This window comes from Atractosteus spatula, chromosome 9, assembly GCF_055471065.1.
Source record: "Atractosteus spatula isolate fAtrSpa1 chromosome 9, fAtrSpa1.hap1, whole genome shotgun sequence".
NCBI classification, from domain to species: Eukaryota; Metazoa; Chordata; class Actinopteri; order Semionotiformes; family Lepisosteidae; genus Atractosteus; species Atractosteus spatula.
Window position 1 is genome coordinate 7,014,903 of NC_142714.1, and position 14,922 is coordinate 7,029,824.

General features: G+C 46.0%; 1 protein-coding gene across 3 annotated transcripts in view; it reads left to right on the forward strand.

The window, feature by feature from the left end:
* The first annotated feature begins 6,401 nt into the window (after positions 1-6,401).
* Positions 6,402-14,922, forward strand: part of mark3a (MAP/microtubule affinity-regulating kinase 3a) — a 62,047-nt gene continuing 53,526 nt past the window's right edge. For all 3 annotated transcript variants that reach the window (XM_088924869.1, XM_088924870.1, XM_088924871.1), the window contains exons 1-3: positions 6,402-7,535; positions 12,869-13,060; positions 13,790-13,843. In XM_088924869.1, the coding sequence (XP_088780995.1) occupies positions 7,476-7,535; positions 12,869-13,060; positions 13,790-13,843 (306 nt within the window). In that variant the 5' untranslated portion in view covers positions 6,402-7,475. The remainder of the gene's footprint in view (positions 7,536-12,868; positions 13,061-13,789; positions 13,844-14,922) is intronic.

The window sequence follows — 14,922 nt, forward strand, 5'->3', positions numbered from 1 at the left end:
GTATTGTCTTTAATTTCCTTGGCTTTGATTTCAAAATGCTTACCTCCCATGTTATTATTACAAGCTGTATTTATGAGGTATTTTAAATTTTTCCCAACTCATGCACAAGCTTCCACTTTTAATTTGCATTATGCTGTGTATATGTAGTGTTTGGAGAAGCTACTTTAAACTTTTTAGGAAACCCAAGTTTTGTGATGCTCAAAAATGCCTACTGAAGTTATTTGACATTAACCTGACCTACAGTATTGTCGTGCATATTGGGTATGAAAATATGAACAGAAGTTAACCCTCCAGCAAGCTAATTTTTTTTTTGGTGATAACTAATGGCAATAGATAAATGTGAATTGAAATCAGTTTTCTGCTCAGAAATTTTGCAATGATGGGTTCAGTTTTGTAATGTTAGTATTGTGTAACCAAAATGTTCGTGTAAGGCTGAGAAAATAGGTTTTATACCTTTTTGTAACTTTTAATATGCTAATACCAAGTACTCTTCATAAAATGGGTTTGCTTAGGGTGATGAGTCATGGTTTTGTCCAGCTAATTGCAATTTACAGCCTCTAGGTGGAACCATATGCTTTGTTGGATAAAACCAGATAGTTTCAATTATATACAGAAGTAAAGAGGACTTGAGCATGGTCAAATGTAAACGGACCTCATTTGTAATATGGATGGGTTAAAATGAGTCCTATGCAAAAAATAATTTAAGCTTAATTAGTGCACAACTCCTGTTTTCCTACATGTCTTATTAATGCAAATGAGTTGTGTATGGCATCTGCTGAATCGTAAAGCTAGCCTTTGGCTGCTGACTCGTACCTTTTCTCTTTCAGCTTAATACTGACAAGGGAGTGAACAGCAGTTTCTGAAACCGAAATACAAGGCGGCATCCTTGGAGAGTTTTTATCTAATCAATACCAGTTTCTCGTGATTCAGCATATACTCCCAAAACCTCCGTCCTTGGAGAAGTAGCAGCACCGCCTGTACTGTTCAATGCTGACAATAGCAATGTATGTATATCGTGCTAATAGCTGAGTGAAGCAGTGCTTCACTAGTCTTGCAGTGTCAACAGGAATTCAGCCATTAACCAAATTAAATAATTTTATTGGGGGGGGGGGTGTGGCCATGTAGATTTGCAGCTGCTTTTGTAGGAGAGCAAATATTCTTAATGGAGCACTTGTTTTGTGAAACTGTAATTGTATGTGTGGAATCGGAAAGACAGTAGTAATCTTCATTTATAAGGCTGGTCATTCTAGGCTTTACATGTTTTCATAGCAATGTGTAAAAACTGCTGTTAAAGATGGATACCTTTAACTTTCTGGCTTGTACCTTTACCCAACCCCTTTGCTGTTTTTCTGTCAGCACAGTATAATGGGCTAGGCCTCCTTGTGTTTCATGTTAGTTATTCTTAGGATTTTAAAAGCACACTACACCTTGAACTCTTTGTTCTGAGAAATCTTCTAAAAACAAAATATCACCTGCACCTTTCCCTTTGCGTGTAATTTTCCATCTATGTGAAACACTATTAGCTGAAGAAACGTGTTACATGCAAAATAACATTATGGCAGTCACAGCTCATTGCAAATCCTTGAAATTCAAACCATGCTTATCAAGGATTACTTCCCAGTAACGCAACAAGGGATCTGGGTGTATCTGAAACCAGTTATATGAATTGTCCTTTTCACAGCTGGGTTGATCTCTCCATTTGAGATTAAACAATACTTGGACTCATTGAAATCTTACTTGATTTATACTCATAAAACTGTACTGTGTCCACCCCAAAATAGTTAACAGTAGTATTCTATTGTAGAAAACCAAAAGCAATGGTAGGTTAGTTCTTCATATTTACATGATTTTGGAAATTAGGCTTTAAAGAGTGGAATAGTCATTTTAACATGAATGTGATGTTGAATCACTAGATGCTTTAATATTCATAGCAAGGCATCAGTGGCACAGACAGTATGAGTCAGTCCTTCTTCTGTCCACTTGTGGAAATTTTAACATCCAAGGCTAAAGTTCAGGTGAGTATGTTCCATCTCTCAAAAGGTTTGTGTAAGTGGATGCTGCACATTGGTGGTGGTGGAGGAGAGTCCCCATTACCTGTGAAGCGCTTTGAGTGGAGTGTCCAGAAAAGAGCTATATAAGTGTAAGCAATTATTATTATTATTATTATTATTATTATTATTATTATTAAGGTTTTTAAAATGATACCTGATGGAGGATGCAATGCCCTTTTCCTATGATAGGGATTCCCAGTCGTGATTCTGGAGGAACATTCCAAGTTTTCCTCCAGCTGTGTTCTTCATCACAGACTAAATGATTTCAGTCTCCTGTTCAGGGCACATTTAAAAAAAAAATTGCATTCAGCTCTTAAATGTTCAGATGGGATCTGTAATTGGTATCAACCCCTTTACTAATTTCTGACTTTCAGAACTACCCTCATCTTATGTGAGCTGCCTGAAATGTAGCCAATTGGCCCTCTGCAGAATCTAAAAAGCTCTTTGCGGAAATAGCTGATACAGTGTCATTCCCCACTGTCTGGGGACAAACAAGTTAAACAGACAACTGAACAAGCAAGAAGATCAAATAATTATGTGCGTAATTAAAGCTGAAGGAGCAAAATTAAATGAAAGACAATTTCCACATGTGGGTTTGTCCATTCCTTACAAATGGTTCTTGTGCGCCACTAGGGGGCACCGTGCTCACATATGTATGGTGATCCGAAGCAAAGGCGAAAAATACTAGTGAAATTGAAAGGAGGTCACCATTCAATGTAATTGATGTGTTAGCCAGGGCCACTCCTCGTTTTTCCTATCCACTGAACTACAGTTCTTTCTCCATGGTGTCACAGGTCTTGGAAGCCCAGCCTGTATGTGTTTCGTAATTTTTCAGTCCTCTCGTTTAGCAAAAAACAAAAGGCTCCCCACTGTACTTTTGAGGTGATTCATCCCTTAGCAGGTCTTACTCACCGGCGAGAAACTGTTCTTTCTCTCTCTCTCTGTCTTTCTCTCCGTGTCTCTCTTTTGCTCTTCCTTTCAGTGTGAAAAAAGCCTCTGAGCCACACAGGAAATGTAGCGTGGGAGGAGTAGCGTATCCTATCCCCCCTTGAGAAACAGAAGGCAAGACAGAGAGAGCAAGAGAAGGTGGTTAAACACAAAAACTGCAGAGAATACTGCTGAACGCTGCACACGTCGAAGCCAGGACGTCACATTTCAGTTTTTTAGTCTGCTTGTTAATAAGGAATTTCGCCATATTCCTCTGCAGTTTTTTCATATAGCTAAAATGCCTCGCACATGAACATCTGAACAGTTGTCTCCCGCAAGATGGTGATTCAGATATTCTCCCTAGATTGTTCTTTTTGGATTTGGGTTTTCTTTTCAGCTGAAAGTAAATTCTCCCCTGGGCACATCATGCTTTGCCGTGCAAAAAATATTAGCCAGTGTGTGAAGAAAACACTGTTGTTCCAGGAGAGCCTCTTCTTCATCCCCTCACGAAGAGACTTCTGTTGTCATAGCAACCTCACATCTGGATGAAGCTGTGTGCACAGCCAGCTGTCTGATGAGAATGGAGCTGCAATGATGTTTTTCTTAACGGTTTGAGAGTCGTATCCCTGTCCAAGAGCTACCAGAACTGTACGGCACTCTGATAAGACTGATATTCTGTTCACAACAAGACTAGGAAACTTTTAGGAAACATTTTTACCCAGAGACTGTATTCTTTTCACATTTTGCAAGGTGATCTATCCGTCTGCCTTTCCCTCCATTAATTAAGTAGCTCTTGTCGTATGACAGACCTTAGTAAAAGGAATCATCTTAAAAACTTCTAATTAAAACTTTTGTACTGTATATATTAAGTCACAGTTAGTAGCCCTGGACAGCTGTTTAACCCTTATTAGGGCTCATCAATACGACAAGAACTAATTAGTATTCATACCCTGAACTCAGACTGGTACCCTGAACGTAACCCTGGAAGGAGGTCTGTGGAACAGTTCTGTTATCTGTACATCCATCTCCATATATCTCTGCCTCCTGACTCACCAGCCACCAAGTGTTCAATGCCTGTAAGTTTGTGTCCCTCTCAGGAGCTGACTGGGTATCACGGTGGCATCCTTGTGCTTGTGGCAAGTTGGCAGCCCATCCGCTTGTGTGTATTCCTCCCCCTGGACCGGTACTGCCCACACCCCCGGAGAGGGCCACTGACAGGGCAGGCAGCAGGCCCGCGGACTCTGAGAACAGGAGAGCTGCAGCCGAGAGAGGGAGGCTGCTCTGTTCTCCTTCCAGGAATCCCGACTCTGCCCTGCCTGGAAAACAAGGAGATGAAGGATCTTCAGCGGAAACAGGAAAGAAGCCCTTCATCCAAGGGTGGCGAATGCAGAGCGGAAGTTGCTGAAAATGTCATCTGGTCCAAAGTGTGTAAATGTTTATACTGGGGTGTACACACTGCAGCTCGGGCTTGCCAGCATCGCTCCTCAGGAAAGCCCTGTCCTTTTTCTGATTCTTTTATTTACTATCGTTCACAGCATTTCAGACAGTGTCCATGTACAGCATCAGCCGTGTCATTCCTAAGGCCCCAGTCATGTCAGGACTGTTCTCCTGTTAATGTGAATTTGCAAAGAACTGTCAGCTTGCAAAACACTTGACAGAACATCTTTTACACCTTTCTCATTCTGCAGGAAGGGGAAGTAACTACAGTATAAAAACACAGGTATGTTTTTTATAGTTAAACTGTTTCTGTTTTTGGCAATTCTCTCACACGGGCAGGGACACAGCACTGAGCTCCGAGCTGAAGTAAAACGTGGGGTTATCCAGTTTAGGAATTAATGCACTCACTTTTGTGTGGGACTTTTGTAATGCCTTGTGCTTAGCCTGGTGTAAAGAATCCTGAAGGCCTTATTTTCTCTGTGCCCACTCTGTGGTAAGAGAATTAGATGTGTAGTAGGGCAATTTTATCATTGATAAATCAGACCCCTTGGTTTCACTCAAAAACATTGATTCAAACGTACCAATACCTACCACCTGTAAAATGACCACAGCATCAACAACAATGATAACCCTATAAGTAGAAAGACAGCTGGACAAAGAGAGGGGAAGCCTGTAAATATTGCTTGTCAGTTTGCTTTTAAACACACAGTCGGTGATAGAATGCAGGGAAGCTGGTTCTTCTTAATGGAGATCCAGTTAGATAGATAGTCGCTGTAACAGCTGAATGCCTTCTTTTGTCTCGGATGGGAGGGGTCTTATTCAAAGCTTGTGAGACTGTCTCTGACCCACACCCCGGCCATCTCCAACACCCCTGGTGTGTATATTTGGCATGTGATCTGCCGGGAGGCTTAGGGGTCAGAGGTTACGACAGAATCAAGGACTAGTAATGTACAACAGACCAAACTAAAGGGATGTGGGAGTATGATGTTCTGTTGCAGGAGGGTCTAATTGTTGCAGAACTCCACCGGTACTGACTTGACAGTAACCTGACATCGGGCAGGTCCTGGGATCTCACCCCGAGGGTGACAAGCCCCTCGTCCCGCCCACACAACATCGGCTTTCTTGCGATTCGAACGTCGCGATGCACACCCCACGTGCGCCAGGCGTGGGCCCCACCGAGCGTCTGTGGCGCAGGCCCAGGCGATGTGTGGCACCTGGGGCTCAGAGCAGTGTGGACAGGCACGTGCTTGCCCAGGGCAGAATCCCACCGGGCAGCGTGTGCAAACTAGTGCAGAGCTTGTGTAGCTCCGCCACCAGCCTCCACACACACACACACACACACACACACCTGCGACTTCCACAGCCGGACCCCCTGTGGACCCACCCGAGTGACAGCTCATGTTAATCACCACGATGACTTTACCTGTGCCATCTCTGTTCGGTAAAAAAAAAAAGTCGGCGCACCTGCTGCATAAAAGATTTTCCTGACAATACACAATTTGTTAATTCTGAACTGTCATCCAACGAGGTAGCGTAGTTGCAGCAAACAAACAAAAAAGAAGTCGATGAGTCTAAATTTATATAATCTATAACGCATAACGCATGGCGACGAATACGTGTAAAAGCCTTCTGTGTGTCGGAGCTAAGTTAGTGGGAGAATTAAAAAAAAACTGGACGAACGTACATTAGGCGAAGAAACATATATATACAATGTAGTTCAGGTGGGTAGCTGCGTCAGCATGCGTAGGCTGCAAAGGAACAAGTAATAGGTTTATTCCGTGCTGAAAAAAAGAAGAAAGAGAACACAACGTTTCGGCCTTCTTCAGGTGTCAACCACAAGAAGGTGCCACACCTGAAGAAGGCTCCACGGCCGAAACGTTGTGTTCTCTTTCTTCTTTTTTTCAGCATGGAATAAACCTATTACTTGTTTATTTATAATGTATGTACCAGTATGGGTATTTATTGATCATATGACGCATCATTTACAGTGCAGCTTGCGTTCAGGACTGAGGAGGGAGGGAGAGCACAGAACTGGGTGACTGAAGGTGGCCTGTTGAGAAAGGTAGTAACAAGCCTGGTCTTGATGTCTTGTGCAGATATTCTTCATATCTCTCTCTCTCTCCAATAATCACCCTAGCAACAACAAACAGCGCTGCTCGGGCAGCAGCGCCAATAAGCTCCGAAGGCAGTCTGTTTCCTCACTTCCTCTCGTCGTGCCAGGGCTTGGCTTGTTACTCTCCAGCCAGTGGGCAGCCATCTTGGATCCTGCTAGCAAGCAAAGCTTCACCTATGGGAGATGGGAGGAATCGAGCCGGCAGCGGGTTTTCCAGCTAGACATCACGCTTGAAGCCCAGGGCGTTGTGCTTTGGGGGCCGAGCGCTCAGCGGACCTACAGCCCTCGGAGGGTCACAGGGCGTGCACCCTCCCCTCCTCTCCTCTCTCTCTCCCATCCCCTTTTCCTTGTCTGAATTGCAGTGCAGTGCAGGAGGGCCTGTAAGGTGTTCGTGTGTGTTGACTTTTTTTTTTTTTTGGTGGGGGTGAGAACTGTACAAGGCTCGGCTTGTGCGTGTCTGTGCGTCTGGAGTGGGGGGGGAAGAGAGAGAGAGAGAGAGTCCGGACAACTCGCCTGAAACGGACGGTGGCGCGGAGACATGAAAGTGTTTTCGTCGGGCTTTGTACGGAAACAATTTTCTTTTATTTTTTCCGTGACCTGCGAGAGCCCAACCACCACCCCCTCTCTTTTTTAGGTGTTCAGAGCCGGCGTTTCGGGGGGTCCTCTTAGCTTAGGATAATGCGGTTCGGCATTTTTCCCTAATTAGGCTGCGACCGGGGGAAAACAATCAAGAATTATCATCCGCTGGTGGTGGGAGAAGCTGGGTTCAAATTGCCGCTGAAAAACAGTTCTCCCCCCCCCCCCCACTCCACCGTGGAATCCATGGTCTTCATCAGAAACCCAGAGAGAACTGCCTTCCTCTCAGCCCTCTGACTACGGGACTGCAAAAGCCAAAAACCGAGCACGGGAAACTTGCACGGCCAACCCGGCCACCAGGAGACACGCCGATGAGCACCATGTCCACACGAACACCGCTGCCTACGGTCAATGAGCGGGACACTGAAAATGTAAGTTGTCCGCTACGGTGTGTCGACGTGTTGGCCAGCGTTTGTCACTGTGGGGTTCGTGGTCTTGGGCTCGCTGCTCGCCCCCAGTCCTCCCAGTACTGCTCGGGGCTGCTGTGGGGTTGCTGTCGGAGGATGCTCTAGCTTAGGGGGTCGTGAATCGTTTATAAGAAACCTCCCCCTACTTTATTGTACGGTGTTTTATTTTCCCAAACGACCACCGCTGCCCAAGTATCATCATTCATGCGAGAGCGTTCATGATGCATTTCCTGTTATCCTGGTGCCTTCTTTTTTTTTTGGGGGGGAGCCGGAGCTGGTGTGTGTTTAAAAAAAATACTGACGCATAGCCCGCTTGTTGCTCAAACTTAGGGCGCGGAGTATCGGTTTCTTTAAATATGACATTTCCATCGAGACGGGCTAACACGCCGGATAACTAGTAATTATCCCCCGGCTCTGGGAGCCGGAGCCGGCGGCTGCGCAGTGTGGAGGCACAGTCCCCGCAGAGCCGGAGCTCACGATGGGTGAATCATCTTTTACCCCCTCTTTCTTCTCTCTCCCGCCCCCCATCAGCCCGAAAAAGAGCATTTTCACACGTTTTGTCGTCCACCCCCTCTCCTCCCCCCCCCCCCAAAAAAAAACACCAATCTTCAGCGTGGACCCTATTAAAAGAAAAAAAAACTCGCGGAACTTCCGTTTGGTGGGGACGCCGTGGTGTCCATCATTAGAGAGTGTGCAGGAGGTGCCCTCAGGTTACCTCGCCCGCTCGGTAGTGAGATAGCTGCCAGGCCAGAGCACGACAGTTCCCCTGTTTTGTAATGAGTGGGACGACAGCAGGCATCGACAAGTGGTACGCCCCCCCAACCTGGAGGGGGATAGCACCCCCAACATCCAGCTAGCCTTGAAGCGGTTGGTGTTTCGTGGCTGAAAGCAAGTCCTCCTCCTGCTCCTGCTGCCGCTGAGCTTGAACCCAGGCTTGCTGTCTTACCTGTCGGCGTGGGCGTGCTGTGGCGGGGGGGGGCACCTCAGTGGGTAGCGTGCCAGGATCGGAAGTGGCCTCTTCTCCTCGCTGTTCCAATGAGGAGCGCGTTTAGTGCCCACCCCCGGGGTGGTTAATGACAGGTGCTGGGATGTTTCCTCACCGATCCCAGCAACAGTGTGAGAGCAAGAGACAGACAGAGAGAGCGGATCAATGAGCTTCCGTCACAAAAGAGAGAAGGCAGGCTGGTTTAATGCCATTCAGAGTGCCAATAACAAAATGAAGGGGAGCCACTTGGCGAAAAGGCATCGGATCTCCATTGTAAGTGACTCCCGTCTGTGTCTTCACTGTCTTGTCGCGCCGGACTGAGGCTGAAGTTGGGCAGGCAAAAAGAAGGTTCTGTGGCAGAAGTTAAGAGGATGTTGAATTCATTCGTTTTCGACAAGTAAACTGGTACAAAAAAGTATTCAGGACGGATACTCGACGGTGTGCTGGTTTTGCTGACAAAAATAAAACACATTCGTGTGTTTTATTATTTGCACTTTTAAAAAAAAAACAAACGAAGCGGAAGTCTTTTTGCCGTCCGTCTGCATTACAAAGAGGGAGATCAGTTGCTGTGTTTGGCTATAGGATGCTCTGCTGAGATAGTACAGCATATACACGCATCAGCTGTCTGTACTGGGAGAGATACAGCTCTGTCGTTCAGCTGACACGTTTGTATCAAATGAAGGTGCCGTTAGGTAGCGTTGTAGGCGGATGCGGTGCTTTTATTTTAATTTGCTTGTCTCAGCCTAGGTGAGATGTATTTGGTTAAAGCTAATTTCCCTAACAGCTGTTTTAATGCAAATGACTTGTTGAGGCTGGCGCAGTACAGTCGCGGTCAGACTACAGAACGAGAGGCTTCTGTAGAAAAAATGCGCCTCGACATCCTGTTGTTTTTCCTTTCCAGTTGGAGCGTTTTCCTTGAGCAAATGTAAGATGCTGGAAACATTGGGTTGGCACAGTCTGGGAGCGTGTGCGGTCCCTTCATTCGGTCGCTGGGTTTTCTACTTCCTCAGAGAGCCCAATTAATAGATTCCTGGTGGGGTTTTATTTCCATCCAGTGGAATGTCAGGAAGGGGAAGAATTGGTAACTGGATTCGTAGCCATGCCGACTTTTGGCTCTTTAGAGTTTTCTGTTTGAAGGTAACGTGGAAAAGCACTTTCTTTCCAGACTTGTTGTACAACCCGCTGGCGTTAAACGGCCCTGGGCTGTGTTGCTTTTTGCCTGAATCAGGAAATATTCTTGATCAGGTGAAACGGCAAACTCTAGGCCTAACGCAGATGAACGAAGAGGTTACTATAAAACTAATCCACCCCAGGGATCTGTAGGTGTCTCAGAATTGAGCTGATCTATAGATCATTTGATCTAGGCTGTTTTATGATACTGACTGGCGCTGCCTCCGTGTCTCAGTCATGTCACCCTTGAGCATCTCAGCCCTCTTTTATTGTGACCGTGAGAGATGTGCGTCACGTGCAATTGTAAAGTGAAGTTCTGTGAGTTTTACTCATTTGAGTTAACGCAGCTTGAGCACTGTATTTCTGCTTCCAGGGTCAGGTTATCTGCCGAATGCCAACTTGTATGATGCTTCAGCAGGATGGTGATGATGCAGGGCTGCTGCTATTAATGATGATTGTGGTTTGTCAAGAGAAATTCCTTCATTGGTTCCCTGAGTACTAAATTACACTAGATTGTTTAATGACAGGCATTTACTTTATCAGTGTAGGGTGGTTACTTGCATTTAGCTAAGGTAGTGATTTTTATTTTAACTATAATCATGTTAGCTTAACTGCAGGTACTCTAGAATTTAGCTGTTTTTTTTCCATACCAGTACTCTTAATTTTATGCAATGTTGTCGTAATGGTAGGCTTTTGCGCTAACAAAAATCGGTGACACTTTCACAAAAATGATTTTAAGTGCCTGGGATGCGGTGATTTTGTTTTTAGAACTATAGGATGTAATTTACTTAAATAAGAGTGACTTGGGGCTGAATTATCATGGTGCCGTTAACTACGGACACTGAGTGTGTATGCGGTGCAATAAGAAATTATGCACTTGAAATGAGCAGTACAGCAGGCTTAGCTGAAGAGTCACTGTCATGTCACTGTACGGGACACGGTGCCCTATTGATGATGTCATGCTTCAGGTGAGAGACTGAACCCTCTGAAAAGCACTAACTCTTGCAGTGGCCCTTTCAGAACCCCTTGTCCTGCTACCCAGGAGTTCTGCGCCTTGCTCATTGCCCAGGTTCTGGGAGAGCTCTGCTGAGTCAGGCTGGGGTTGTACGGGCCTGAGCAGGGCACACAATGGACAGGGAGAGCATTTTCCTGCCTTTTTAGCAGGCAAGAAAAATCAGTACACCATCCTTAAACTAAACGACATTGTTTCCTTTCAGCTCGCTGTGTCGAATTTTAAAACTGCAGCACTGTGTTACACGTCAGAGATGAGTTCTCCCTGCTCTGATCTCATTTGGTGCAGGTGTTGAGGCGTATTGACCCGAATTTCTAAATCTGGCATTTCCGAAGCAGGCATGTCTGTGCACTGTTCCCAGTGTCTGCATTGGAAGTGTTTTAGAAATTCTCCACAAACTGGGAGGAGGGTAGGGGCGGCCCAGCCTGGCATGGAAATGAATTTGTCCCGTCAGTTCAGTTGATTCATCAGGGCTTGCTGAATCAGGTGAAGTGTTTCAGACACAGGTCTTTGACATTTTAAGTTAAACCTGTTCACCGGCTGCAGCTCACCAGCCGACAGAAGGGGATTCATACTCTTGTATCCCCTAAGAAATGTTGTTATAACTGAAGTGAAAAAAAAACACATCTCGGTTTGGGAAATGCTTCAGTAAAGGCAGATTTAACACAATAAGGCCATTAAGGTCCTGTTAAAATTAGGTGTTCAAGTAATAATAACTGTGATTGAATCAGAGAACGAATTAGTGTAGGCACTGTATGATGCTTATGTGGCTGTGTTTGCCACTAAACTGGAAGTACCTGGAAATTGAAGGGTTTTGTGAAGTGATCACTGCAGCAGAGACTGAGTAGGAGAAGATGACTGTTCCCATTCAAACAGGATTAGTCAGGAAAACGGTATCTGGGAGGTGCTGGTGGAGTGGGTTTTTCTGTGGCTCTGTCAAAGGGCCCAGAAATGACCTTTTCCTGAAGGGGCCGAGAGTAATTTCAGTCCAGAGCTGGTTCTTACTGAAGCACTGTGAGAGATTGATTTCTTGATTTTTTTATTTTTATATTTTGGTTTATTTCTTGTTTTATTTGAGGTGAAACCAATTGTGAAGGAAGGAATCAGTCAGTTACTTCAACCCCATCTACTTTTATGATTTAAGATGTTAGTGCCTCCAAGGAGATTTTAGATTTCCATTTGAGAATTTGTGCTTTTTTAATGGATAGAGGCTGGACGGAGAGCTAGAGGCTTGCAGACGTCAGCGATTAGCATTTGATCAGTTTCTGTGTGTTTTTGATGCACTGTAAGCTTTTTAAAACCAGTGCTGTTCTTGTGCTGCGCTCTGTGGTTGGTGTTAAAAATAAAAAAAACAAATTCAAGCTTTATTTCTAACCACTGATTCTGATGACCTAATGATGATCTGATTTCTTACTGAAATAAAACTTAAGATAGGCCAAAACCCCTAAATACAGCATTACAGAGCTCCAAACAGCACTGTCTTTCTCTACAGCATCTGTTCCCGGGGGTTTAGAGAAGTAACTAAAACGTGGTGCGCACGTTGTTGCGAGGGAATCTACACGGGGGAAATGAAACTGAAAAACTAAATCTGACTTTCAGAAGCATTTGTTCTGTCCCAATTCCTGCTGGATGTGTCAGGAGCCTGTCAGGTGGTATCTTTTGCCGCCCGATGTTGAAAGGAACTAAGGGTGTGTGTGAGACACTTTCCAGGAAATTCTTGTTTCTCCATTGCCTGACTTTTGCACCCAAGATAGTCAGTGTGGCTTTCCATTGGTAAAATCTGTTCGTGTACCTCAGTTTTTTTTTTTAGGCAGTTTTTTAAGCTACGGCGGTATTATCGTCACAAACATCAAGCTAGGTGCGTTGAGGAGGATTTTTAGGAGGACTTCTCGAGAATCGTTTTGCGTTAACCCACAAGAAACAAGTGAATCAGATTAAGATCCCAGCTGCACGCGTCCTCGTTTCCTCCCTCCTTGTGCCTCTCCGGGTGTAGAGCCGCGTTACGGGAGACAGCGGTGTGAGGCGTGACGCGTGACGCGCCAAGTAGGGTTTAAGGGGACTGTGCCCCGTGTGAGCGTGTGCCCCCCCCCCCCCCCTCCTGACGTCTCTCCCTCTCCTCCTCCCACCCAGCACACCTCGCACAGCGATGGGCGCCCCGAGATCGCCACGCGCCCCGGCCGCTCTGGGGCACGCTGCCGGAACTCCATCGCCTCCTGTGCCGACGAGCCGCCCCACATCGGGAACTACCGCCTCCTCAAGACCATCGGAAAGGGGAACTTCGCCAAGGTCAAGCTGGCGCGGCACATCCTCACTGGCAGAGAGGTATGGCGCCCGGCTCATCAGCTGAGCGGGGGTGGGCGACACGCCACCATCGCAATCCCTGGCCTGTCATCCAGGTCAAATCTACAGCTAAAAGGGGGTCGAGACCTGCCCCTTTAGTAGGTCTCTCTGAAGCACCAGTGTCAAAAAGCAGGGAGAGGTTGTCTAAGTGGTCCAGTTTAACCAGTGATGACCGACTGTTGGAATTAAAACCTGCAGCCAGTCCAGCCCTCCAGGATCAGGATCAGGACAGCCCTGGGTCTAAGGGTTAGAAACCTGGATTTACGTGAAATAACTGCCATGTGAGTGACCCTGAGGGGTAGGAGCTGAAATTCTCAGTGCTGCTGAAGAACCGCACTGTTCTGTAACTTCCCAGTTTATTAAAATTAAAAAAAATAGCTTTGTATAAAAACGATGACGAAGACACTTTGAGCTGTGTTGCGCTTAGGAACGTTTGCAGGTCTTCTAGAAGTGTTGCTAGAGCAGCTACACGTGGCCTAGCTGAGACATGCAGGGTGGCTCCACAGAGGCTCAGTCTGAAAATAATGTTTTGAGTGTATTAAGGAGGGTTGACTTGGTTTTACTCTTGCGCATGTCTCCTAACTCTGTCAGGCCTGGGTGTTTTTGAAGATCAGGTTGTCGTGTGCAGCTCTGAGGCTTGTAACTGCTCTGGGATCTTCCTGTTTTGTGTTTCTGTTTATGACGATTTCTATCTCTGTTCTTTCCCTGCAGGTTGCAATAAAAATTATTGATAAAACGCAGCTCAACCCTACCAGTCTTCAAAAGGTAAATTGTTTTTGCAGTCACTGCCTCAACCTTTTCTTGTTTTCTTTTGGTCTTACTCACTAGCACCTCATACTCTGTCTGTGGTTGAGCTGGTAGCTTTGTTGATTGTGATTTTAACCTTCCTCTGCATACTGTTAAGTCAAAAATTGATCTTATCTGGGAACTATTAGTTTTGTGCTCTGCTTAGCGTGAGTGGTTAAAAAATGACGCATGCGTGTTCTTTGTCTCAGCACTGAGTAAAAATGCTGTTAAAAGTCTTGCGAGCCTCTGAAATGAGCAGTTGTTCGGGAGATCAAAGCGTCGTTCATTTTTTGTTGTTTCGAAATGGCTTGTTGTGGTTGTTTATCTTGATTGTTTGTACCTTCATCCCTTTTTGGCATGAAGCTCATGTTGAAAAATCGACCGTGTCGCATTGCTCGAGGCTCTGTGTTGTTGCCGTTCCATTATTCCAGGAAGAATGTTCGACGTGTCACGTGTGGAGACATCTGTGGTCATGGAGACAGATGCAGGAACATGTGCTTGGCTCCCTGTCTAGCTGCTGCTACTTAAACTAGGGAGTGGGCTGGTACAGGGAGAGTCGCGTTGTTACAGCTGTGGAGCTGTCTGAGGCCCGTTGCAGCACGGGGGCTGCTATGTTCACTGAATGGCGTGATGTCCACGCCACGGGCCTCACCCTCCCACAAGCAGTCAGGAGTCCAAGGGCTCACCCCACACTAGCTGAAGCTTTCAGAAGTTCTTGATTTGGCTAGCAGCCATATCACTCTGCAACTCACAGCTGGCAGCCCACTGAAGCTCAGCAGGTGTGAGCCTGGTCAGTGCCTAGATGGGAGACCTCCTGGGAAAGCTAAGGTTGCTTCTTGAGGTGTTAGTGGGGCCAGCAGGGGGACGCTCACCTTGCGGTCTGTGTGGGTCCTAATGCCCCAGTATAGTGATGGGGACACTATACTGTAAACGGGCGCCGTCCTTCAGATGAGACAAAAACCAAGGTCCTGACTCTCTGTGGCCATTAAAAAGCCCGGGGAGTTTCTCGAAAAGAGTAGGGGTGTAACGCCGGCGTCCTGGCCAAATTTCCCATTGGC